General features: G+C 41.5%; 1 protein-coding gene across 2 annotated transcripts in view; it reads left to right on the top strand.

Annotated features, from left to right (window-relative positions):
- The first annotated feature begins 878 nt into the window (after window positions 1-878).
- Window positions 879-25,542, top strand: part of LOC108517501 (sushi domain-containing protein 1) — a 74,334-nt gene continuing 49,670 nt past the window's right edge. The window contains exons 1-4 of one of the 2 annotated variants that reach the window (XM_017855477.1): window positions 879-972; window positions 1,900-2,086; window positions 11,707-11,816; window positions 15,671-15,863. In XM_017855477.1, the coding sequence (XP_017710966.1) occupies window positions 1,930-2,086; window positions 11,707-11,816; window positions 15,671-15,863 (460 nt within the window). In that variant the 5' untranslated portion in view covers window positions 879-972; window positions 1,900-1,929. Of the gene's footprint in view, window positions 973-1,899; window positions 2,087-10,826; window positions 10,864-11,706; window positions 11,817-15,670; window positions 15,864-25,542 lie in introns of those variants that run through there. The other variant, XM_017855479.1, reaches the window with a different exon arrangement.

Genomic DNA, 25,542 nt, shown 5'->3' with positions numbered 1-25,542 from the left:
GTCCAGGCTGGTCTCAAACTTCTGAGCTCAGGTAATCTGCCAACCTTGACCTCCCAACGTGCTGGGATTACAGGTGTGAGCCACTGCACCCGGCTGGAAATTTGATTTCAAGGAAATAAAAAGCTAGATCCCCTTTCCTTCTTCCTTTCTCAACAACCACTTGAGGGTTGACTGGGACTGTTGAAAACTATGTTGCCTTGGGGAACCAAGGCCTTCATATGGTTTCCCACATTGCTAAATTCATTACCTGGAATACATGTAGAATATTTAAAAGAAGCAGAACAACCCAGAGGAATCTGTGGCCTCCTGATAGAAGAAGATTAAATAGCTTCAGTTACAGGAGTGCCAGAAGTACCTAGGAACCTTGTGGAGAATTTCTTTAGTTTGCCCCAACCTGTTTCTGAGGCATGGTCCTGTGTGGTGAGACATGCCATTTTCCCCCTTGGGATAGCAGTGACTTGAAGGAGTTTCCCACCATCCTGCTGGAAAGAGAAAGGTGGAAGCAGGTCTCACCTGTGCAATTGCAGGGAAGGTCTCACTCAGACCCAGTTCTGGGCCTCGTTCCATTCTACCCGAGTGGAATGCCAGTGGCATCAGTGGCCTGTCAAGTGAATCACAGGTTGGAATTCTGACCTATACCCAAGCAGGAATCTTTCCTTTCCCTCTAAGTCAGGTAATGGGCCATGCTCATTCCTGATGAAGAGAAGTTGGGTGACTGGCTTGGGAGAGCTTGCATTGCCCGACTCAGTGTCTGCCTCTGAGGTTGAATGGTGACCAGCAGAGATACCAGCTGTGCAGATAGACTGATCTCCTTCAGAATTTTCCTAAAGCCCATTGATGCATTTTGTAAGTCGACTGCCTTTTTCTCTTTTAGAAATTCTGACAAAAATTGATGATGTATCAGTGTTTAATGATACCTGTGTGAGATGGCAAATCAACTTAGGAAGAATAAACCCCCAGATTGCATATGTGGTAAGTAAAACGATCTACTTCTTCCTGTTAGGACAGACACGTCACCCATGGGAATATGAGTCAGAGGGACTTGCTTCCGTGAGAGCTTTTCAATCTAATTGCTTTTTTTTTTTTTTTTTTTTTGAGACAGTCTCACTCTGTTGCCCAGGCTGGAGTGCAGTGGTGGGATCTCAGCTCACTGCAACCTCAGCCTCCTGGGTTCAAGTGATTTTCCTGCCTCAGCCTCCTAAGTAGCTGGTATTACAGGTGTGCACCACCATGCTTGGCTAATTTTTTGTATTTTCAGTAGAGATGGGGTTTCACCATGTTGGCCAGGCTGGTCTCGAACTTCTGACTTCAGGTGATCCACCTACCTCGGTCTCCCAGAGTGCTGGGATTATAGGCATGAGCCACCGCGCCTGGCCTCAATCTAACTGCTTTCTGATCCCACTGTCATTTAAAAAGAGCGGATGGAATTTTTGAAGATATCTGTATTATTTCGTTATTTTGCATTTCGTGTTTAACATGTTTGTCATTCAGCAGGGTGCGTGTGTGGGGGATGCGTTTATATTTGGCATCCTCACGATTGCTTGTTTCCAAGTGCTTGTATTTCACGCCCCCACAGCAAGCCCGGGAGCGTCTGCTGACTTGGTGACAGAGTGCAGCCAATGGTCCTCAGGTTGCAGTTGTCTCCATTTGATCATTCGTGTGCAGGAGAGCACTTCCTAGGGAGATTCCTCATTTATGTCTCTTCTAGGGGTTTAATATTCACCGGGCTGATCAGACTTTATCAGCAGATACCTGGTAGCAGAGGTTTACCTTACGAACACTCCCTGGCTGAGCAGCGCAGTATAAAATGGAATAGCAGGAGAATGGGCTCCAGTACCACAAATTCTGGATTGTTTTGACTGGAGTCATAGGGGGTTCTCTTGTCTTTTCCTCTCGAAGATATCCATAAAAGGACAACGGTTGGACCCTATGGAATCAGTTCATGAGGAGACAGTCAACTTGACCACAAACAGCAGGACCCCAGAAGTGTGCCTAGCCCTGTACCCAGGCACCAACTACACCGTGAACATCTCCACAGCACCTCCCAGGCGCTCTGTGCCAGCCGTCATTGGTTTCCAGACAGCTGGTAGGTGGAGGTGAAGTCTCATTTCCTCCTAGAAAATGCTAAGCCCAGAATGTGGGGAAGTATGCTGCAGAATCAGCTGGGCTGGAGAGCTCCTATTTGCTTTCTGAGATTTATACTCAGACGTAGTTGCTCCAGCCGTAGAACTAGAGCAGGTCGAGAGATCCGTATTCTCTTGGTACCAGGCTGAATGGGCTCTGGGGTATTTTTTCTCAGCTGAGCCCTCAGGGAGAGGTGGCAAGTAACAAAAAGGCATTTAAAAGGAGAACACTAGCTGATGATCAGTCCACTCTCAAATACCCAAGGCAACAGAGGGTAGCCATGTGGCTTATCTTTGGCAGTAAACTCAAAAGTCATTTCTGGCCAGGCGTGGTGGCTCATGCCTATAATCCCAGCACTTTGGGAGGCTGAAGGAGGCGGATCACTTGAGGTCAGGAGTTCCAGACCAGCGTGGCCAACATGGCAAAACCATATCTCTACTAGAAATAGAAAAACTTAGCTGGGTGTGGTGGCGCACGCCTGCAGTCCCAGCAACTCGGGGGGCTGAGGCACAGGAATCACTTGGACCCAGGGGGCAGAGGTTGCAGTGAGTGAGCCGAGATAGTGCCACTGCACTCCTGCCTGGGCAACAGGCAAGACTCTGTCTCCAAAAAAAAAAAAAAAAAAAAAAAAAAGAGTCATTTCTTGCTCTTGCATGTGAAAGAGGAGGTGCCAGGGAGGCTGACCCAGCAGCTTTAAGGGGATCAAGTTGAGAGTGGGGAGGTGGAAGCAGGGGCACCCCTAGGGTGCAGGAGGGTAGGTGTTAGCTGAAAAAAGGTGTGGAGGGAAGGAGCTTTAAGAAGTAGAAATAAACCTCATTGTACATAATTGTCACATCGGTTTTTAAAAGCATTGTGACAATTACAGTAAGTTAAAAAAAAAAAACCTCTGGTTATGAGGTATGAGGACTAATTAAATACTTTGTAGACAGGTGGGGCACAGTGGCTCATGCCTATAATCCCTGCACTTTGGGAGACTGAGGAGGATTGCTTGAAGCCAGGTGTTTGAGGTCAACCTGAGCAACATAGTGAGATCCCCATCTCTACCAAAAAAAAGAAAGAAAGAAAATTTAGCCTAGTGTGATGGTGCATGCCTATAGTCCCAGTTACTCCGGTGGCTGAGGCAAGAGGATCACTTGAACCCAAGAGTTCAAGGCTGCAGTGAGCTCTGATCATGCCACTGCACTCCAACCTGGGTGACAGGGCAAGACCCTGTCTCAGAAAACAAACAAACAAAAAACCCTGTAGACAAACCTTGAGAAGTAATTGATGTCATTTATTTATTTATTTTCTGAGATGGAGTCTTGCCCTGTCGCCCAGGCTGGAGTGCAGTGGTGCTATCTTGGCTCACTGCAATCTCCACTTCCTAGGTTCAAGCGATACTCCTGCCTCAGCCTTCTGAGGAGCTGGGATTACAGGCACCCACTACCATGCCTGGCTATTTTTTGTGTTTTTAGTAGAGACTGGGTTTCACCATATTGGCCAGACTGATCTCAAACTCCTGACCTCAAGTGATCTGCCCACCTCAGCCTCCCAAAGTGCTGGGATTATAGGTGTGAACCACCACAGCTGGCCAATGTCATTTATTATTTTGGGGGAGTTGAGAAAGTTCTTAATTAGCTGTTTGCTATCCCACTTAAACTGTACCTTAACCCGAGTAGCTGGGAAGTGACATAGATTCAGCAGAAATAGTTGAAAAAGTCTGCCAATCTTAACAATATAAAACCAACTATGAGATTATACAAATTAGGTCTCTTCATATTTGTATATAAATAAAACAAAATTAATTCTTTGCAAGTAAATAATATGTAGGCAAAGATATTATAAAATTAATATGGTAACTAATCAGAGAAGCCTTACAAAATTATGAGTAAAATACTATAGGGAAATGTCTTTAAAAGATCATCACTCACTGGTCACTATTCAGTGAGGATGACAGGTTGCTGTTTGGCATCAGCTGTTTTTACTAATATCCAATTACCTGTTCAAGTTCCTTTCCCTTGGGAAAAACATGGTCTTTGGAGTCAGGCAGATCTGGTTTTGCATCTTAACTCTGTAGTGAAGAGTTGGCTGATCATGGCTGAGTTATTTAATGTCTCTGGACTAAAGGGAATTAGATTATATTTGCAAGTTAATCTAGAGAGAATTAGGATTTATATTGAGCCATCCTAACTGGGAGCAAGGTATGTTTCCACATTTACTCAGTGTATACTCAAGTCTTCTGTTTACTTATGCACTATTATAAAGACTTGTCATTCTTTTCCTCCAGATCCTGGACATTCTGTTCTGATTTCATTATCGGAGTTACGCTATTTTCCTTAAAATGAACTGGGAAGTTTTCCATTGCTTTTCCCTCTGGAATAGTTTATGTCACATTGGAATTATTCCCTTCCTTTAAAGTTGAACGTTTTCTCAAAATATCATTGAAGTTTCACCCTTTAAAGGAGATGATTCTTTGACAACTTTGTCAATTTCTTCCATGATTTTGGGTCTGTTTATGTTTCTGACATTTTCTTGAGTCAATTTTTATATTTTTCTAAAAAATGTATATTTGGTTGATATATTACACATATTAGCAGAATGTCAGATGAAATATTTGCTTTCATCTCCTCTGGGTCTATAGGTTGTATAATCCCAGGTTATTCTGACTCCTAAGTTTGGTTCTCTTTCTCTTTTTAGAGGTTGATTGGTTTGGGTTGTGTGTTTTATTACTATTTTTTTTTCCCCAATGAATGAACTCTTCTTGGGTTTTGAAATTGTTTTTCTTTTTCAAACTCACTAATTTCTCCTCTTGTTTTATTTTCCTTCTCCATGTTTCTCTCTCTCTCTCTCTTTTTTTTTTTTTTTTTTTTTTTGAGACACCCGGCTCTGTCACCCAGGTTGGAATGCAGTGGTACAATCACGGCTCACTGCAACCTTGACCTCCTGGGCTCAAGTGATCCTCCCACCTCAGCCTCCCAAGTAGCTGGGACTGCAAGCATGCACCACTATGCCTGACAAATGTTTGTATTTTTTGTAGAGACAGGGTTTCGCCGTGTTGCCCAGGCTGGTCTTGGACTTCTGGGCTCAATTGATATGCCTGCCTCCGCCTCCCCAAGTACTGGATTATAGGTGTGAGTCACAGTGCACAGCCCATATTTCTGTTAAATTGGTTATATTGTTCTGTTTCTAAATTCTTGAGCTGAATGCATAACAAAATTCAACTTATTTCCATTCTTTTCTGTTTGATAATGAAAGTCTTTAATGTTTCTTTCTCTCTTGCAGATTTGAGCTTTGGCAGAATTCTTTAGGCATTGATACATGTTTCAAAGCATGATGTAATTGCTATTCTGATTTTCTGTTTGACAGAATAATTATTTATGAGTGTTTTAATATGCATTCGCTTTACCCTTACTTTCAAAGCATTATATAATTACTATTGTGATTTTCCCTTTGAATAATTAATTATAAGCATTTTATACAGTGGTAGATTTTTTCTTTGTAACATTTATACTGCGTTGTTATTTTCTAGTTTTATTACATTTTGGTATGTTTTGGAGTATTTATTGACATTTTCTTGGGTCTTAGCATTTGGCCAAGTTTGGTAACATCAGTAGGTGCTAGATAATAAGGTAGAGTGTTTGTCTGTAAGGGGAGTAAGATCTATTATTAAGTCAACTTTATTAATAAGATTATTCAGTACTTCTGGTTTTTGTTTATTTTTAACATGGATGCCATTTTCTGTTCCTCTTAGAAATTCTTATTGGTTTGTTTCACACATTTTGATATGATTTTTATGTTCATGACTGATATCTTTATTATAGATTCTTTCACTAGTAACAAGTGGCTTGTTTTAGCCTGTTTAATACCTTTGCCTTGAATTATATGTTGAAAGTAATATTGTCTTCTTGATTTATTTGTGCTTGCGTTTGCATGATATGCCTTTGTCTACTTTTTTTCCTTCTTGAAAGCTATCTGAATAATATTGCTACAAATGTACTCTAGGAGACAGCATGTATTGACAACCTTTCTGGAAAACTTTTATTTTTGATTAGATAAATTATCCAACTTACATCATTCTTATTTGTGATATGATTTTCCATTTATTTATTTATTTATTTATTTATTTATTTATTAATGAGACAGAATCTCGCTGTGTCACCCAGGCTGGAGTGCAGTGGTGTGATCTTGGCTCACTGCAACCTTGGCCTCCCAGTTTTAAGCAATTCTTGTGCCTTAGCCTCCTGAGTAGCTGGGACTACAGGCGTGAGCCACCATGTCTGGCCTCTTTTTTCCTTTCTTTTTTTTCTTTTTTTTGATACGGTCTAGCTCTGTTGCCCAGGCTGGAGTTCAGTGGTGCAACCAAGGCTCACTGCAGCCTTGACCTTCCAGACTCAAGCAATCCTCCTACCTCAGCTCCCAAGTAGCTGGGACCACAGTTATGCAGATCACTTAATTTTTTCATTTTGTAAATTTTTGTAAAGACAAGGTGTCACTATATTGCCCAGGCTGGTCTTGAACTCCTGGCCTCAAGGGATCCTGCCACCTCAGCTTCTCAAAGTGCTGGGATGACAGGTGTGAGCCACTGTTCCTGGTCTGTTTTTTCCCTTTTTAATGCTACTTTGCTGTGTCTTTTGTTTTCTTTTTGTTACACAGATTTTCTTTTCCAGTGAGTCAGATAGTACAGATTTTGTTTTCTTTCCTGCAAGTGATCACATTTAAAAAAGACAAATTCTATTTGAGTGTGTATTTCTTTTTTTACCAGTGTTAAGACTGAAATATTGTTAACTTTTCCCTGAATGAGATAAGTTAGCATTCCTTTTATTTATAAAACTCCCTTTTATTTCTTCCCCTCTCTCTCCTCTTAGGTTATTGGTTTAGTATGGCATTATATTACCAGTTTCTTATTTTTTTTTTTATTTTTTATTTTTTGAGACGGAGTCTCGCTCTGTCGCCCAGGCTGGAGTGCAGTGGCCGGATCTCAGCTCACTGCAAGCTCCGCCTCCCGGGTTTACGCCATTCTCCTGCCTCAGCCTCCCGAGTAGCTGGGACTACAGGCGCCCGCCACCTCGCCCAGCTAGTTTTTTGTATTTTTTAGTAGAGACGGGGTTTCACCGTGTTAGGCAGGATGGTCTCGATCTCCTGACCTCATGATCCACCCGTCTCGGCCTCCCAAAGTGCTGGGATTACAGGCTTGAGCCACCGCGCCCGGCCCAGTTTCTTATTTTTAACATGTATTATCTCTTCAAAGAGCTCACTCTTATATTGATTTTTAGAAACCTTGGTAGGAATGATTTAACCTTGGGTACATGTTTTAATAGTTTCAGTGCTTATTGACAGTCTTTTCAAACCACATTCTCTATTATTTCTCTATCTCTATTTCTCTCCCTGTAGGGTGTTTTGCCTGCTCCTCAGGGAGGCAATGGGATACTTTCTGAGTCCATGATGATCTGAGAATGTCTTTTGTTGCCTTCACATGTGAATGAGAGCTTGATTGAAGATAAAATTATTGGGTCATAAACTTTTGTTCTTGGAATTCTAGAAGTATTTCATATTGACATTGGGAACTGGAAGCTTTGAAAGAAGAGTTAGAAGAAGGTGTGATTTTCTTTTTTTTTAAAATCCTGGCCAGGTGCGGTGGCTCATGCCTGTAATCCCTGCACTTTGGGAGGCTTAGGTGGGCGGATCACCTGAGGCCAGGATCAACATGGCGAAACACCAAAATTACAAAATTAGCCGGCAGGGGGGGTGGTGTGTGCCTGTAGTTCCAGCTACTCGGGAATCTTAGGCACGAGAATTGCTTGAACACGGGAGGCGGAGGTTGCAGTGAGCCAAGATCACACCGCTGCACTCCAGCCTGGGTGATAGAGCGAGACTGTCTCAAATAAATAAATAAAATATAAAAAATTCTATGTAAGCAATTTGGTTTTCAGCTTGTGTATCATGAAGGCTTCTTTAGCCATAAAATTTAAGACATTAATCATTTATTAATGTACCTGGCAAATGTTTATTGACCACCTATTATGTGTCTGATGTTTTTTAGGCATTGAGAATTCGATAGTGACACAGAAGTCTCTTCCTTCATGAAACCTCTGTTTGGGTAGTGGGCAGATAGAAATGTTCATGTTTTGCACTAAGTTTTCCAAGTACCCTGTGAGTTGCTGTTGTTGTTGTCATTTTGAGACTGAGTCTTATTTTGTCACCCAGGCTGGAGTGCAGTGGTGTGATATTGGCTCACTGCAACCTTCACCTCCTGGGCTCAAGAGATTTCCGTGCCTCAACCTCCCGAGTGGCTGGGATTACAGGCATGTGTCACCACACCCAGATACTTTTGTATTTTTAGTAGAGACAGGGTTTCACCATGTTGGCCAGACTGATCTCAAACTCCTGACCTCAAGTGATCCACCCATCTTGGCCTCGCAAAGTGCTGGGATTATAGGCATGAGCCACCTTGCCCAGCCTCCTGTGAGTTTTTTGGTCTTTAGAATTTGGCTTAACTGTATATTAGGAACATTTTCTTTTATTACATCTCTGATTATTGCTTTTTTAAAAAAAGTTTGTTTTTTGCTCTTCAAATACCCCTATGTGGAATTGCTTGTTCGTCCACATGGGTTTCCCATTTTCTCCTTTTATTGTCCATGTCTTTTTCCTCTGACTTCTTTGAATATATAACAAGTTTGTTCTCTATGTGCACTTACGCAAATATGCATTTTTGAATTGACATTTCCTATCTTTACCATTTCCAATGCACTTTAAATTCTGCTGTTGCACTTTCATTTCCTTTTCTTTGGGTCTCATCTAGTTCCCTTTTTATTTCTGCTTCTCTCTACCAGTTTCCTCTCTGCTGTCACGTTCTCTTATTATCTCATCCTTTATCTCTTGTTTGAATCTATTTTAAAAATTTGTATTGACCATACGAAACAGATGCTACCTAATTTTACCATTCTTTTGCTCAATATTTTCATGTTTATAAATATGCTTGTTCTTTGCCTCCCGAGCACAATCTTCCTTTCCTTCCCTCTCCTTCTTTGTAGAATCATTTTGCAGTTTTTTTTTCCACCCTTCTGGATTATTTATCCTTAGAAGATAAAAATTCAGTCTAGGTCTGATATTTCCCTCATAATAAAATGGATGGCCTTCCCTTTGATCTTCCTTTCAATTGGATAATGTTAGTATGTTTATGTCAGATCTCAGTATGAATGGATTTACTGCTGGTTGGGTGATCCAGTGTCCTTTGGGCAGCAGCTGTGAGAAAGCCTACCACCCTGTGCTTTACTTCTGAGCATTTTGCTATGATTGGTGAAGTTGTTGGCTTTGGGCCTGGCTTCTTTATGGCACTACAGCCTACCAAGGCAGGAAAGAGGCAAGCCCCTTCTGTTAACCCAGCCTCTCTGCCAGATGGTACCTTCAGGTCCTGAGGCTTCTACTTCGAAGTCCTTTCCTGTTACTAATCTACAGTGGGCTAAAGAAGGACTATTATTATTATTATTACTATTATTATTATTAGCAGTAGCAATAGTAGTATATATACTATTATTTTTAATATATACCTGATTGCCTATCAGAATTGCCTGGTGAGGTTAGGGATGTGGTGGTTCATGCCTGTAATCCCAGCACTTTGGGAGACTGAGGCAGGTGGATGGCTTGAGTCCCGGAGTTTGAAACCAGCCTGGGGACATGGTGAAACCCTATTTCTACAAAAGAAACCCCCCAAATTAGCTGGACTTGGTGGTGTATGCCGGTAGTCCTAGCTACTCAGGAGGCTGAGGTGGGAGGATTGCTTGAGCCCAGGAGGTGGAGGTTGCAGTGTAGTCAGGGTGACAGAGTGAGACCCTGTTAAAAAAAGAGAGAGAGAGAAGAATTGTCAGGTGAACTCTTAAAAAAATATAGATGTCAAAGCATGACTTCAAATCTGCAGATGTCTGGGTGATTCTGATGTGCAGTTTGGGAATCACTGGGCTAAATGGCTCCAGATAGAGCAAGGGTCATTGATTTGTCCTGTGACCTGTCTTGATTTTTCCATGGGCTCTAGTTCTCCTCCAGTTCTTTCTTTTGAAACTTTGGGACTACATTCCTTTGCTTGGAAGCCAGGTTGCACAGTAGGTCTTAGGGTCTTTCTTTACCCCGGGCTCTTCCATACTGTGCTAAGCTGAAATGTCTTCATGTTTCTGCCTTGTGTATGGCAACCGACCCTTCTTTCCAACCCAGATGCAAATTTTGACCCATTTTTACTTATTCTCCATCACTTCTGTCAGTCTTGGGCGTGGGAAGTGGGAGCCAGATGCCTTTGTTCACATTGCCATCTTCCCCTGAATTCAGACGATAATGACTATCTTATGTGAAAATCATATTGAGATGTGAGCTGTGCAGACAGTACTTCTGCTTCTGTTCTGCCTGTACAGAGACGGAAGCTTTATGTGGTATTTCTTACATACATGCATTTCTTACATGCAGACACTTGGTGTTCCTCAAAATCGCATGCATACATTGACCATTTTCATTTCTGATGTCCTTATGAAATCTGTTAAATAAAAATTGTGAAGACAAAGGAGAGCACATATGATAGCTCTTCAAATTCTCTCTCATAACCATCTTTCTACACTTTCCAATTATAGGCAGGAATATTTTCCCCAGCTAGTTGCCTTGTGCCGAATATGTCAGTGATATTGAAAATGCTGTGGACAATTCTGATCTTGACTAAAATAATTTATTGTTCTCATTCTTAGGTAGCAGAAACTCCCACAGGAGAAATACACATTAAAGGTAGTTATAAAATAGCTTCTCTTTGGTAGACATTTACACCTTTCCCATTGGTAGAAAAAGTACAGTCTTGTTTGTTAGGAAATTTACTTTTTCTTGAAAATCAATGATGTTATTCCTGACTCTGTTGTTTCTTTAATTCATTAGTAACAAATCTATCCTTTTAGACTACATTAAGAAAACAGAACATTGTAAGAATGAATTAGACTGCAGGAGGTATGAAATCACTTTTTTTTCTGTACAATGGTTAAAACAAGTCTGCTTTCTGATTATTTTATTGCCTTAGTACTCAGCTGAGTAGCTCTTGAAATACTGTCTGCTGTGAAAGCAAATTTCCTCTTGCTTGGTCATCTACTTTCTGGTTATTTTCTAGGTTGGAAAGCACTTGCTCTGAGAGTTTAAATCTATAGCCTTTGATTTTTATTTGCCACTTTCCTTATTCTCAGACTTTCTGGCTACTGCTATGCTTACCTGCACGACATTTTACTATGGACAATCCAAGTGACAGGATTAACTTTCTAAAAATATCACAGCTTTCTTTATTAATTTATAACAATTATTAAATGTTTCATTTGCTTATCTAAGCAGCCTGTGACATAAGAAAAGCAAGCTGAATTTCTTGATTTTACAAACAGGGAGACTGAGGTTCAGTGACTTAGCTAAGGTAATTACAATTGAGAAGTTGGAGAGCCAGGACTTGAAGATAAGTCCATTGATGCCAGATTTAATATTATTCCTGTTAAACACCCAGTTGGCTCTCTTAAGGTGTCAGAGTTTCACTTGCATTCAGCCGTGATGCATTTTGCTAATTTGGTGCAAACTATAAGTTTCTCTCTTGTCTTTTAGAAGATGATCTCTTAGAAGATGATGGAATATTCAATATTTCAATATTTAATGAAACTTGTTTGAAACTGAACAGGCATTCTAGGAAAGTTGGATCAGAACACATGTACCAAGTAAGGAGATCTCTTATGCTGTCTATTAAAGAATTGTGTCATTTAAAACTTTGGGTGATCTCCAAGTAAGTATCCAAAGTATTTAAAAATGAATGAACTTCTAGACAGTTTGTGATTTTTGTTTCTAGAGATGGATGTGAGATGTGAGATGGATGTAAATGAGGAACTAACTTGAAGGAAGATACTATATTTGGTGACTTGCTATCATTTTCTGTGCCTGGCATTTCAAGCTTATATTTTATTTTAATGCATTAAATAATACAGCTTATTTTGCTATCAGATTCACATTTGGGCATGGAATGTGTGTGTGTTTTTTTTTTAGACTGAGTTTTGCTCTTGTTGTGCAGGCTAGAGTGCAGTGGCGTGATCTTGGCTCACTGCAATCTCTGCCTCCCGGGTTCAAGCGATTCTCTTGCGTCAGCCTTCCTGAGTAGCTGGGATTGTAGGCATGCGCCACCATACCTGGCTAATTTTGTATTTTGAGTAGAGACGGGGTTTCTCCATGTTGGTCAGGCTGGTCTTGAACTCCTGACCTCAGATGATCTGCCCACCTTGGCCTCCCAAATTGCTAGGATTACAGGCGTGAGCCAACATGCCCACCCTGGGCATGGAATTTTAAGGAACTCATTGGATGGCTATTGGTCCTCATTTAACTTGATATTTTCTTAAACATCATGAGTAAAATGATAAGTAAATTCAGGCAGGAACTGAGATTTATTTTGTGTCATTTTTAGTGCCTAGCAAGTCATCTGGTGGACAGTAAAATCAGTAAGTATTACATTTAAAAATTTTTTTTTTTTTTGAGACGGAATCTTGCTCTGTCGCCCAGGCTGGAGTGCAGTGGCGCCATCTCGGCTCACTGCAAGCTCCACCTCCCGAGTTCACGCCATTCTCCTGCCTCAGCCTCCCGGTTAGCTGGGACTACAGGTGCCTGCCACTGCGCCAGGCTAATTTTTTGTATTTTTTAGTAGAGACAGGGTTTCACTGTGTTAGCCAGGATGGTCTCGATCTCCTGACCTTGTGATCCGCCTGCCTCGGCCTCCCAGAGTGCTGGGATTACAGGCGTGAGCCACCGCGCCCGCCCAAAAAAATTTTTTTTTTTTTTTGAGACCGAGTCTTGCTCTGTTACCCAGGTTGGAGTGCAGTGGGGCAATTTTGGCTCACTGTGATCCCCACCTTCCAAATTCAAGCGACTCTCGTGCCTCAGCCTCTCAAGTAGCTGGGATTACAGGTGTGCACCACTATGCCCTGCTGATTTTTATATTTTTAGTAGACATATCGTGTCACCGTATTGGCTAGGCTGGTCTCGAACTCCTGACCTCAAGTGATCTATCCACCTCAGCCTCCTGACGTGCTGGGATTACAGGTGTGAGCCACTGCGCCCAGGTCAAAATTAATTAATTTATTCTATTTACCAAAAGGATATCACGTATTAGGACCTGGAAGTTAATTAATTAATTTATTCTATTTACCAAAAGGATATCACGTATTAGGACCTGGAAATTTCCAATTCAAACTAATAGAATATATAGGTAAACAGGCAACTACAATATGGTATAATGAGTGCTTTGACAAAACATAAATTAATAATGGAATAATAAAAGTAAATAAGTATAAAAAGAGATATTTTATTTGTAAGTGTGTGTGTGTCCAGGTACAATTTTTTTGTTTTTCTTGAGATGGAGTCTTGCTCTGTCACCCAGGCTGAAGTGCAGTGGTGTGATCTTGGCTCACTGCAGCCTCCCTCTCCCAGGTTCAAGCAACTCTCCTGCCTCAGCCTCCCTAGTAGCTGGAATTCCAGGCATGCGCCACCATGCCCAGCTAGTGTTGGTAGTTTTAGTAGAGATGGGGTTTTGTCATGTTGGCTAGGCTGGTCTCAAACTCCTGACCTCAAGTGATCCAGCCGCCTTGGCCTCCCAAAGTGCTGGGATTACAGATGTGAGCCACTTGCCAGGCCCAGGTACAATTTTTTTAACCAGAAGCAAAGACTGTTATACTGAGTCGTAGAAAATAAGTAGGAATTGACCGGGCGCGGTGGCTCATGCCTGTAATCCCAGCACCTTGGGAGGCTGAGGCAGGTGGATCACGAGGTCAGGAGATGGAGACCATCCTGGCTAACACAGTGAAACCCCATCTCTACTAAAATACAAAAAATTAGCCAGGCGTGGTGGCAGGCACCTGTAGTCCCAGCTACTCAGGAGGCTGAGGCAGGAGAATGGCATGAACTTGGGAGGTGGAGCTTGCAGTGAGCCAAGATCGTGCCACTGCACTCCAGCCTGAGTGACAGAGCGAGACTCTGTCTCAAAAAAAAAAAAAAAAAAGTTAGATAAAGGTTACTTTGTGTGACATGTGAAACACTCTTAAATTGACTGGAAAAAAGTCAATATTTAAAAGTGTTTTGCTAAAGAGAATAGACGTATTGCCTAAACACGCATGAACACATTATGCCTCACTAGTGAGTGGTTCAGAAGAATAGGGGACTGCCAGACCATGGGGGAGCAGCTCCGACGATAGCACAGTCTAGGTTGTGGCCATGGATATGGGTGGCAGAGGTGGAGTGAAGGAAGTTCATAGCATTGAGCTCTAAGAACTCTGAGGCCAATATTTGATGGTTTATCTGGAAGGACCTTTAAGTTATCCAAGAGAATTCAAAGGGTTTGAGAGAGAAGAATCCTTATGAACCACATGTCAGGGTCTTGGATGACTGTGGAAATTGATAGAGAAGAGTGAGTGAGTGACGAGAATAAGGAGGGATTGAGGGTGGTATAGACAATGGTGCTAGCATCAGTGGCAACACTGAGCATATGTCTCCACCAGCTAATGCACACTAACTGATCAAGGGCTGATCATATTACTTATGGGACCTTCACGAAAGTTTTTCCCTATAACACCCTGCTGGAGCTGGCAGTGCGTAGAGGATGATTTGTGTGATTTGACTCCACGGGTCAAAAGCCGTTTTACCAGAGGCCTAATAGGAAGGATCCAGTGAAGTACCATGGCATTTGCTTTGAATGCATAATCTGGGGTGGTCCCCACACGTTTTTGTTTTTTTTCCCCTCCATGGGCAGGGTTAAGGAACCCACCTAGTTTAAGTACTCTGTTCTATGAGGCTTGTCCATGGATTTCTTACAATGAAAAGAAATTAAAAGAATTTTGACTGGATGCAGTGGCTCACACCTGTATTCTCAGCACTTTGGGAGGCTGAGGTGGGAGGATTGCTTGACACCAAGAGTTCGAGACCAGCCTGGGCAACAAAGTAAGATTCTGTCTCTACAAATAAATTGTAAAAATAATTATCCAATAATTACCCAGGTGTGGTGGCACGTGCCTGTGGTTCCAACTACTTGGGAAGCTGAGGATCACTTCAGTCCAGAAGTTTGAGATTGCTGTGAACTAAGATTGTGCCACTGCACTCCAGCCTGGGTGACAGAACCAGCCCTTGTCTCAGAAAAGAAAGAGAGCGAGAGAGAGAGAGAGAGAGAGAGAGAGAGAGAGAGAGAGAGAACTATTCAGAAGGGAAGGAGAAAAAAAAATAATTTTGCTCATTAGCTCCAATGTAATCTCTTTCATTTGGGTGATAATCAAGGGATTATTTTAGAATAGACTAACATTTTCTTCATCTGAGATGTAGTTAATGCATTTTAAGCTTGGTCCTATACCTGATTGTGAGGACAGGTAAGGTAGCTTTGTAAAGTCCTTCTTCAGGTTAGCTTGCTACTGTCTTAAAAATAATTATAAGTAGGCAAGGATTAAAAAAAGGAACTTTCTTGCTTTAACTCCGTTTTGCTAATAGTCTAGGCACCTGTTAGCCAACGGAAAATTTAATGCAACACTTTCTTTTAATCTCATGGCAGTTTACCGTTCTGGGTCAGAGGTGGTATCTGGATAACTTTTGTCACGCAACATCGTTTAACTTCACAACGTGGGAGCGAGCGCCTGTAGTGTGTTTGGATCTGTACCCTACGACTGATTATACAGTGAACGTGACCCTGCTGAGTTCTCCTAAGGGGCACTCGGTGCAAATAACAATAGCAACTCCCCCAGCAGGTGAGTGTAGATGTTTCTTTCTTGTGCCTCAGGACAAATTGCCTATGTGAATTGAGCTATGCAGTGTGTGTGGGGGGCATAAAAGTGCTAGTCTGGGAGTCAAGAGACAGGGGTTCCAGGTCTAAGAAACTTTGTTAGCTGTGTCTGGGGTTCAGGATGCCTGAACCTTACCACTTATCCCCTTCCCTGCAGGGTACTGGCTCGTAGAGGGCACAGACCAAGGGTGGACTGATTTATTCAGAGCTCCCTGGGAGTCCTAAATTGAGAATTTTGTAAAGCATTTTGTCTCTCACCCCAAATTTAAGACTACTGAAACCTAAGGGTATCATTATCGGCAACTAGAACCAACTTCCGGGAGACCAGAAACGTGGGTCCCACTGTGTCAGGCAAAACGGCCTCAGGACTGGGCCATGTATAAGCACATTAACTTGACATAGAGAACAGAGGCCTGATTAAGGTCAGGCTGCTTAGAAATTCTTCCCTTGCAGCCTTTTGAAGAAGCCACCTAGGTGCCAACTATATTAACTCCACAGCTCCCCCTAGTGGGATGGCTGTTGTGCAGCCATCACTACTATTTCTTTCGTTCTTTAATCCTGTGGGTTTATCAGACAAATTTATGGGCAACCAGAAGAGGCTGCCCCTTTGAAGGAAAACAACAGAAGAGGGTAGGTCCTGCTACTACCTCCCTGAGGCCTCTCTGTGATATTCACCACTGCTTTTGTGGGTCAGGGTGGGCAGTTTGGCCTTTGCATTTAGAAGACTCTGGGCCGGGTGTGGTAGCTCACAGTTGTAATCCCAGCACTTTGGGAGGCCAAGGCGGGCAGATCACCTGAGGTCAGGAGTTCGAGACTAGCCTGGCTAACATGATGAAACCCTGATTCTACTAAAAATACAAAAAATTAGCCGGGTGTGGTGGTGTGTGCCTGTAACCCCAGATACTCGGGAGACTGAGGCAGGAGAATCACTTGAACCTGGGAGGTAGAGGTTGCAGTGAGCCGAGATCGTGCCACTGCACTCCAACTTGGGCAACAAGAGCAAAACTCCATCTCAAAAAAAAAAAAAAAAAGACTCTGAAATGTGTTAGACTCTCATGAGGGCCACAAAGCACCTGAGGCTGAAACTTCATTTTTTTTTTGAGATGGAGTCTCACTCTGTCACCCAAGCTGGAGTGCCGGGTGCCATCTTGGCTCACTGCAACCTCCACCTCCTGGGCTTAAGCGATCCTCCTGCCTCAGCCTCCTGAGTAGCTGGGACTAAAGGCGCATACCACCATGCCCAGCTAATTTTTGTATTTTTAGTAGATACATGGTTTCACCATGTTGGCCAGGCTGGTCTCAAAGGCTGAAACTTCTTTTTTTTTTTTTTTTTTTTTTTGAGATGGAGTCTCACTCTGTCACCCAAGCTGGAGTGCCGGGTGCCATCTTGGCTCACTGCAACCTCCACCTCCTGGGCTTAAGCGATCCTCCTGCCTCAGCCTCCTGAGTAGCTGGGACTAAAGGCGCATACCACCATGCCCAGCTAATTTTTGTATTTTTAGTAGATACATGGTTTCACCATGTTGGCCAGGCTGGTCTCAAACTCCTGACCTCAGGTGAGGTCTCCCAATTCAGCCTCCCAAAGTGCTGGGATTACAGGTGTGAGCCACCGTGTCCAGCTTCAGTTTTTATTCTATTTTTCATATCAGATTGAGCCTGGCACCTTGTCCTGTCTGTATCAGCAGAGTTTGCACAAGGAGCACCTCATGACAACATAAACCTACCCCCCAACACATTTTCAGCTGCATAGTAATGCTGACAAATTGAATATGAATTCCCTCCAATTATTAAATTCTTAGAGAAATAAAAATCTATAAATAAAATCTGGCTGGGTACAGTGGCTCACGTCTGTAATTCCAGCACTATGGGAGGCTGAGGCGGGTGGATTGCTTGAGCTCAGGAATTTGAGACCAGCCTGGGAAACATAGTGAAACCCTGTCTCTATAAACAATACAAAAATTAGCTGGGTGTAGTGGCACACACCTGTGGTCCCAGCTACTTGGGAGGCTGAGGTGGGAGGATCTCTTGAGCCTGGGAGGTTGAGGCTGCAGTGAGCTGAGATTGCACCACTGCATTTCAGCTTGGGCAACAGAGCAAGATCGCTTCAGATAAAGAAATAAAGATTAAATAAAATTCACCTCTCCTTGTAAAATAAACTAATGTGTAAAGGCATGAAGTCCCCAATTTTTTCTATCCTACATCTTTTCTGCTGAATCTCAGCCAGAGTGTCCTGCTGAATGGAGAGTGTGTTCTAGCTGTTGAAACCTAGGAATCTTGTTTTGTAATAGATGCTACTCCTTTGGTGTACAGGGGACTGGCAAATGCCGGGGTTTTGAAGCAGGCACATCCTTGGCATATTCTAGGAATGTCATGGAAACCAGTATGGCTGGAGCAGAGAGCTGGGGACAGTAGTGAGAGATGAGGTCTAAACTCTAGCATGAGTATAATAAATGAGAGGCCCGTGGTGTTAAGTTCAGAAAGAAGCCTGTTGTTATCTTCTCCTTTGCCTCCCTAAATTACTAGTAGTAAGTATAATGTAGCATGCCATAGTTCACCCTCTGTAGGTTACCAAGCAGTCTGGAGTTTACCACGTGTCAATTTAAAGGTAGATTGGGAAATGTCTTCTTATCAGGGTAGTTGGATTCATTTTGTACTCTCCTTGAAAATTTTAGACATTTGCAGTGGTGGCTCTGGGTCTTTCTTTCTTTCTTTTTTTTTTTTTTTGAGACAGAGTCTGGCTCTGTCGCCCAGGCTGGAGTGCAGTGGCCAGATCTCAGCTCACTGCAAGCTCCGCCTCCCGGGTTTACGCCATTCTCCTGCCTCAGCCTCCCGAGTAGCTGGGACTACAGGCGCCCGCCACCTCGCCTGGATAGTTTTTTGTATTTTTTTTAGTAGAGACGGGGTTTCACCGTGTTAGCCAGGATGGTCTCGATCCCCTGACCTCGTGAGCCGCCCGTCTCGGCCTCCCAAAGTGCTGGGATTACAGGCTTGAGCCACCGCGCCCGGCCGGCTCTGGGTCTTTCTTGATGCCCATTCCAGGGATTTAGAACCTTTCCATTTTCATTGCTCCCTTGAGCCCTATTTCTACCCAAGCTTCACCATTGCTGAAGATCTTTATCTGTTTAGTGAAAGAGCCTCCCTTCTTTCTGGGCAGGACACCCCATATTTATCTTAGGAAACTCTTCAAGTGAGATACATTGTCTTGCATGCTTCCTTTCCTGTCTCCATTTCTCACTCTTTTCTCTGAATTTCTATAAACCCAGAAAGATTCCCTAAATTGTTTTAGTTCTGGACTCCACGGGGTCCTATTATTGAATGTCTGCCTGTGAGTCCTACTTCCTGGTTAGGAGATTTTCCCTTTTGTCTCCCATGGGGAATTACCCTCAGCTGATCTGTGAGCTGCTGTTGGGTTTCCAGAACCTGAACTTTCACTGGTCTGATGAGGTCCAGGAAATCCCCTGGACTAGTGGCATTTCGCCCAAGCCCTACCTTCTTGGAATTGAATTTCCAAGACTTAAATAGTTGGTGCTTCTTTGATGGGAATTGAAACACTTCTTGTTCCCGCTTCCGTTTCTGTATCAGAGATAAGCCTGCAATGTTCAAGGTCCCTCTGAGAACATTCTTACTTAGCAGGTCCTGCTCAGCTCTAAGCCTTTACCCTTCCATCTAAGTTGTTTCTGTTCCTTCTTTATTGCCAGGTAGGAGTCATACCTTTTGCTAGGTCTTAGTATTTTCCTTCTCTATATTTGCTTTTTGTTTTCAGACTTAGATTTTTGTTCTCCTCACATATTACTTTGGAATCTGCCTCTGAGGTCTCTGTAGAGATAGAATGATGTCACAGAGCTCTGGACCTGCCGCAAACATCCAGTGTTAAAATACCTTCTTCAGCCGGGCATGATGGCTCATGCCTGTAATCCGAGCACTTTGGGAGGCCGAGGCGGGCGGATCACAGTGTCAGGAGATCGAGACCATCTTGGCGAACACGGTGAAACCTGGTCTCTACTAAAAATACAAAAAAATTAGCCAGGCGTGGTGGCGGGTGCCTGTAGTCCCAGCTTCTAGGGAGGCTGAGGCAGGAGAATGGCGTGAAACCGGGAGGGGACGGAGCTTGCAGTGAGCTGAGATTGCGCCACTGCACTCCAGCCTGGGCGACAGAGCAAGACTCCGTCTCAAAAAAAAAAAAAAACAACTTTCTTCCCACTTTCATTTTCACTAGGAGGCATTTCTTTCTATTCAGTTCAGCCTAAACCCAATCCTGGGCTTGATCAATTGTCGTTCTCCCTGGACCTTGTTTAATACAGCTCTATTTCTCAGGCAGATGTCCTTATAGCCGGTGCAATACCTGTTGCCTCATCTACAAAAACAATGCCACCTTGAAACTCACTTAGTGATGCTTGAAGAATTCTACACTGATCATTCTCTTTTTAAACATGTTCACTGATCATTCTCTTTTTAAATATGTTCACATTTCTTCACATCGTTAGATACATTTCATGTATCACAGTTCCAGTTATTAAGGAAGAAACGAAGTTCTCATTAATGCCTATTCTCGTTCCCCTATTTAAAACTTTTCCTTGTCATATTTTTCTAACTGAGCCAATATGATTTCAAATTTTCTTCTTAGTGTTATTTCCTCCACTTGATTTCACTCTCCCTAATCTTATCCTTTCTCCCTAAATCTTATCCTATCTGTGAGAACAAAACCTGTTTTGGAAACTGATTTCATTCTTTTTTCAGAGATGGGCAAAATCTCATTTCTAGGAACAGAGTTCTAGGTATACACTTTCTGTTATTTCTTTTTAGCATTTGAGTTTGTAATAATTCCACTGGACTTTTTTTCTACTTTAACTCCCAATTTCTTATCTAGAATTCCCAGTCTGAGTTTCTGTGAAACAGATCATCCAGGGCCATTTAAAAGACCTTGATGTGAGAGTGAACTCAGCCTGTGGAGAAGCCATGGATCCAATCTTCCTGCAGTTCTCTCCTTAGCCCTGGATGAAATTCCAAATGATATAAAGAGAAATGGAATTTTGGCAAGCTAATCTAGTGTTGTCTACTAATATCTAGCTCCCCAAAATCCTCTTTAGAACCTCCCACTATTGCTGCCTCTGTGCATATTAAACTTTAGCAAATATAGCAATTACCTGGAGAGCTTATGAAAACACAGGTTCCTGGGCTGCATCCCAGAGGTTCTGATTCAGTAGGCCTTTGGGGAGGGGAGCAAATTTTCGTTTCTAGCAAGGTTTCAGGCCTTGCTGATATTGTCAGTCTACATTTTGAGTCGCATTACTCTAACCACATAAACCTTAGCTACTTCTGGGCAATGTCAAAGCTCTTGCAGGCAGAGACATAATAAGAAAAGAAAGACTAAAAGAAAAAAGTGGAAGCTAAAATAATTCATCTGCTCCTGCCTAAAAACCCTGTGTCTTAGAGCTTTGTCTGATTTGCAAAGTTTTCCTGGTAATCAGATATCTACCTACCTCATCTGTTCCTGAATTCCAGTTGCAGAGATCAGGAGCTCTCATCTTCCCTCATGGTGCCTTACTCCCCTGTGGCAGCTCTTATCTTTATACTCAAGACCCCAATGAGTATATCTGCCTTTTGCAGGGAGATACTGAATCTTACCTCCCCTTTCCATATAAGATTGCACAGGACAAACAGATAGATAAATGACAAATATCAACTTTATTGATCTGGGCAAGTTTCCAGGAACTCTCTCTCCAACACTGAATTTCAGGTAAAAGCTATATTGAAGGATGAGGTTTAGCTGTTGTGGCCAAGTAGAACTCCCTACTTACTTTCCCCATGGAAATATGGGCAGGTGGCTCTGGAAGGGAGCCTTGCCTGGCTTACCCACCCAATCTCAGGCTGAAAAGCAGAGGAAAGGGTGGTGGCAGACACTGGTTACTTACCTCCTGAAGACCGGAGATACCCAGAGTGCCCCTTGTACCTGTGCACAGGCGGGTACCAGAGAGCAAGTCTGCATTTTGTTTGGGTGGCAACCTGTAATATGTGAACTTATTACTTGGAAATGTGACTCAAGGAATGGCAGTCTCCTACCAGTTAGATTACGTATATACTGTTCTTTCCTTGAGGATTAACATATGGGGAATAAGGAGAAGCCAAAATTGTCTTTTCCTTTATGGAATTGGAAAGACAGGTAAATAGCAACCTTTGATACACTCAAGCAAGGTTACTGATCTCTGTAATTATCTTGAACAGGAAAGGTCCATTATAGTTGTAGGAGTCTATGTTAGGAAAGCAATTTAAATTACTTTTAGGTTCCTTCAAATTCATTTGTTTTGAAGGAACAATTTGTCCAAATTTCTTGGTTGATTTACCATCATTATTTTATTTATTGATCAGATTTCATGTTCTTATGGACATAGATAGTTTATTCATATACTAAGAGCATGACTTCTTTGGTTATTATTTATGTTGTCTTTCTTCTGTTTTATGGTTTCTTTCAATTTTGTTTATGATGTTTTTGACATATAAAAGTTTTAGATTGCCATACAGTCAAATCTATTGATCTTTTCCATTGTGATTCATTACATTGTTATTAAACGTAGAATTTTTTAAAACAAAAGAGTATTTATATTCTGTTTTATTTCTAGGAAAGACTTTAAGTGACCTGCATGGGTATATAAAATAAAAGATAATAGGTTAGATGTCTAGGCTAAAGAAGAAAGAAAACAAAAACAGAGACATAAAAAATATAGGAATAAGGTTAAGAATAATTCATGCCCTTATAACCTATTTACTTGTTCATTAGTGCCTCACAAATTTAGGTTTAAGTTTTCCCATCCAGCCAGAAAGGGAACCATGGCATTGTCCATAATGTTACAATGAAGCAGTGTTTTTCAGAAGTACAATTCTTTTTCAACATTAAGAATCAGGAATTTCTGATTCCAGGGGGTCTCATAAATAGGACAGTGTCTGAGCAGCATTTTATGAGGATTTTATAAGGCTATTTTTTTTATATTGCCCCTGAACACAGAAAAGCACAATTCAGTGTAGAGTGGCAGAAAAGATGCATTAGAAATGCCTACTGTTTGCTGATCTGGCTTGATTCAGGGGTAGGATAGGTTATTTAGATTATTTGGAGGTATGACTGGAGTCCATTTCTTTCAAGCATTGTTTTCTAAATATTGTTTCCCTCAACTGAGATTTGATGAATGTTTGGTGTCACTGAGCTAGCAACTGTTTTCTCTTATAAGTACCCACGGAGCAATTGTTCTGTGCTGCCAATTGAATAACAAGGACTTGTGCTTGAATTGAAGGCTGTCCTCCTCTGTTGGAAGGTTGAGCCTAGGGAGCTGAGCCAAGGGAATTGTTTGAAACTGCTCTGCCAATGAATGGGTGACTGAACCCTTAGAATTCCTCTCCATATAATATAGTCACAGGTGTTTAGCTTGAAAAATTTCACAGTTGTTCTAACCAATACCAAATTTGTCTAAAGAAAAATTTCAAATAAAAAATTCAATAAATTTCAATAAAGTAACAGTAAAGCTCCCAGCTTTATCCTGTTGCCCTCTTTAAGATAAACTGCTCCCCAAATGTAAATCAAGGATAACTAAGATGATACCACTATTTATAGAGCAGTTATACAATAGTAACTTTGCTTTCAGGATAGTTGATTTATAGCGATTCTTTTTGACAATATTTAGCTTGCAAAGCCAACTGTCTATATAGGCTACTTCTAATTAGAGATTTAAAAACCGTTATTATTTATGTACAAAAGAATGCTTTTTTTCAGTTCCTTTTAGCAGAAGATTGCATGCATTTAGATATTCCCAAAATAATGTTGGTAAATTAAAAAAAATCCTACAAGGAGAAGGAACAGAGCACTCTTACCGGGGAGTAAAGCCCTGATAGAAAACCATCGCTTTGAAGGTGGCTTTCTGCTGCAAGTTTTGAACAGCATGCATAATTTGAGATCTATGTGGACTTTATAAAACTTCCTCGTAACGGATTCCTCTTCACAGAATTAAAGTCTGAACAAAAGATAATAAAGACCATAAATCATGTAACGTTGTTTCTGATATTTTTCCACAGAATGATAAATATTGTAACAGCATTCTGTGGTTGAAGAGTTGTGCCTGAAGTCTCCCTCCTTTTCTTACAAACCATTAGCCTAAGAAACCCATACTTGCAGTTGGTGAAGCCAGAAATTGGCATATATTTTACATGGAATATACAATCATCTGAATATGCCAAGTATGGAGAGAGTAAATGTTTGCTCTTTTAACAGATAACATAGTGACCTTGTAGATCCAGCTTAGTGGGACCATATCCATTACCTTTACTCATAAAGATGAATAAGTTGTTTAGAATTGGAGCCTTCCACTAAATGGGTTCTAAGTGGCTCTGAAGGCAATAGATTTATCTCATTCTTTTTAGGACCTTCATTTTCTAATCATGCGTACAGACAGACTCCAAAACTGTTCTCTCCTAGGCTGAAATCAGAGAAAGGATCACATACATTTTAGTCTAAAATATTCCTTAGTACCATGCAAAGGAAAGCTAACAACAAGATATTTTAAAACTTTTCTTTACTTATAATTTTTAAATTTGGTATAATTTCAAATTTTTCCCTTTCTTGCAGTCCTACCCCTTCCTGTAATATATCCTACTTGGTCATTGAGTATTGTCTTATGTGGTGTTAGATTCTGTTCACTAATATTTTCTTTCGCATTTTTGCACCAATATTTATAAGTGATGTCGGTCGACACTTTTCTCTATTTTTTTTCCACTATCTTTATCAGGTTTAAGCATTGGTATTTTCCTTTCTTCATAAAAAGAATGTGTAAAGTTTTCTTCATTATTTATGCCTGGGACAATTCACATGGCATTTGGACTATCTGATTTTAGATGGTTTGGTAGAATCCATCAAATTCTATGAAATGATCTGGGTATGGGGCTTTTCTGTGGGGTTATTCCTTGATGACATTCTCAATTTTTTCTATGGAAATTGGTCGGCTTAAGCTTTTTCTGTCTAATGGAGTCAGTTTTGGTAAACCAGATTTTCCAAGGAATTACCTATTTCATCTAAGTTTTAAAATTTATTTGTGCACTGATCTGCAAAGTAGTTTTGTTTAACTTTCTGAATTTTCTTCTGTCTCAGTGATCATTTCTCCCTTTATCTTTATTTTCTGCCCCCTGTCTAGGTTAAATTAGCTAAGTGGTTTGTTTATTTTATTAGTTTTTCTAAGATTTTGGTTTATTAATTGGATCTACTATTTTTTTCTCTCTCACAATATCAGGGATTAACAAACTATGACTTGCAGAACAAATCTGGCCTGTCACCTGTTTTCATAAATAGTTTTATTGAAACAAAGGCAGAACTGTCAGCCTGGAAAGCTTAAAATATTTACTTATCTGACCCTTTATAGATAAAACTTCTTGATTCTTGCTCTATATCATTAATTTCTGTTTTCTTTCTTTTTTTTTTTTAAGATGGAATCTTGCTCTGTCACCCAGGCTGGAGTGCAGTGGCACAATCTCAGCTCGCTGCAACCTCTGCCTCCCCGGTTCAAGCGATTCTCCTGCTTCAGCCTCCTGAATAGATGGGACTACAGGCGCGTGCCACCACGCCTGGCTAATTTTTGTACTTTTAGTAGAGATGGGGTTTCACCATGTTG

The sequence above is a fragment of the Rhinopithecus bieti genome, unplaced genomic scaffold (genome assembly GCF_001698545.2).
Source record: "Rhinopithecus bieti isolate Rb0 unplaced genomic scaffold, ASM169854v2 scaffold_41649, whole genome shotgun sequence".
Classification (NCBI taxonomy): domain Eukaryota; kingdom Metazoa; phylum Chordata; class Mammalia; order Primates; family Cercopithecidae; genus Rhinopithecus; species Rhinopithecus bieti.
The sequence above is the reverse complement of the archived record's forward strand: the minus strand, read 5'-3'. Positions and strand labels throughout refer to the sequence as shown.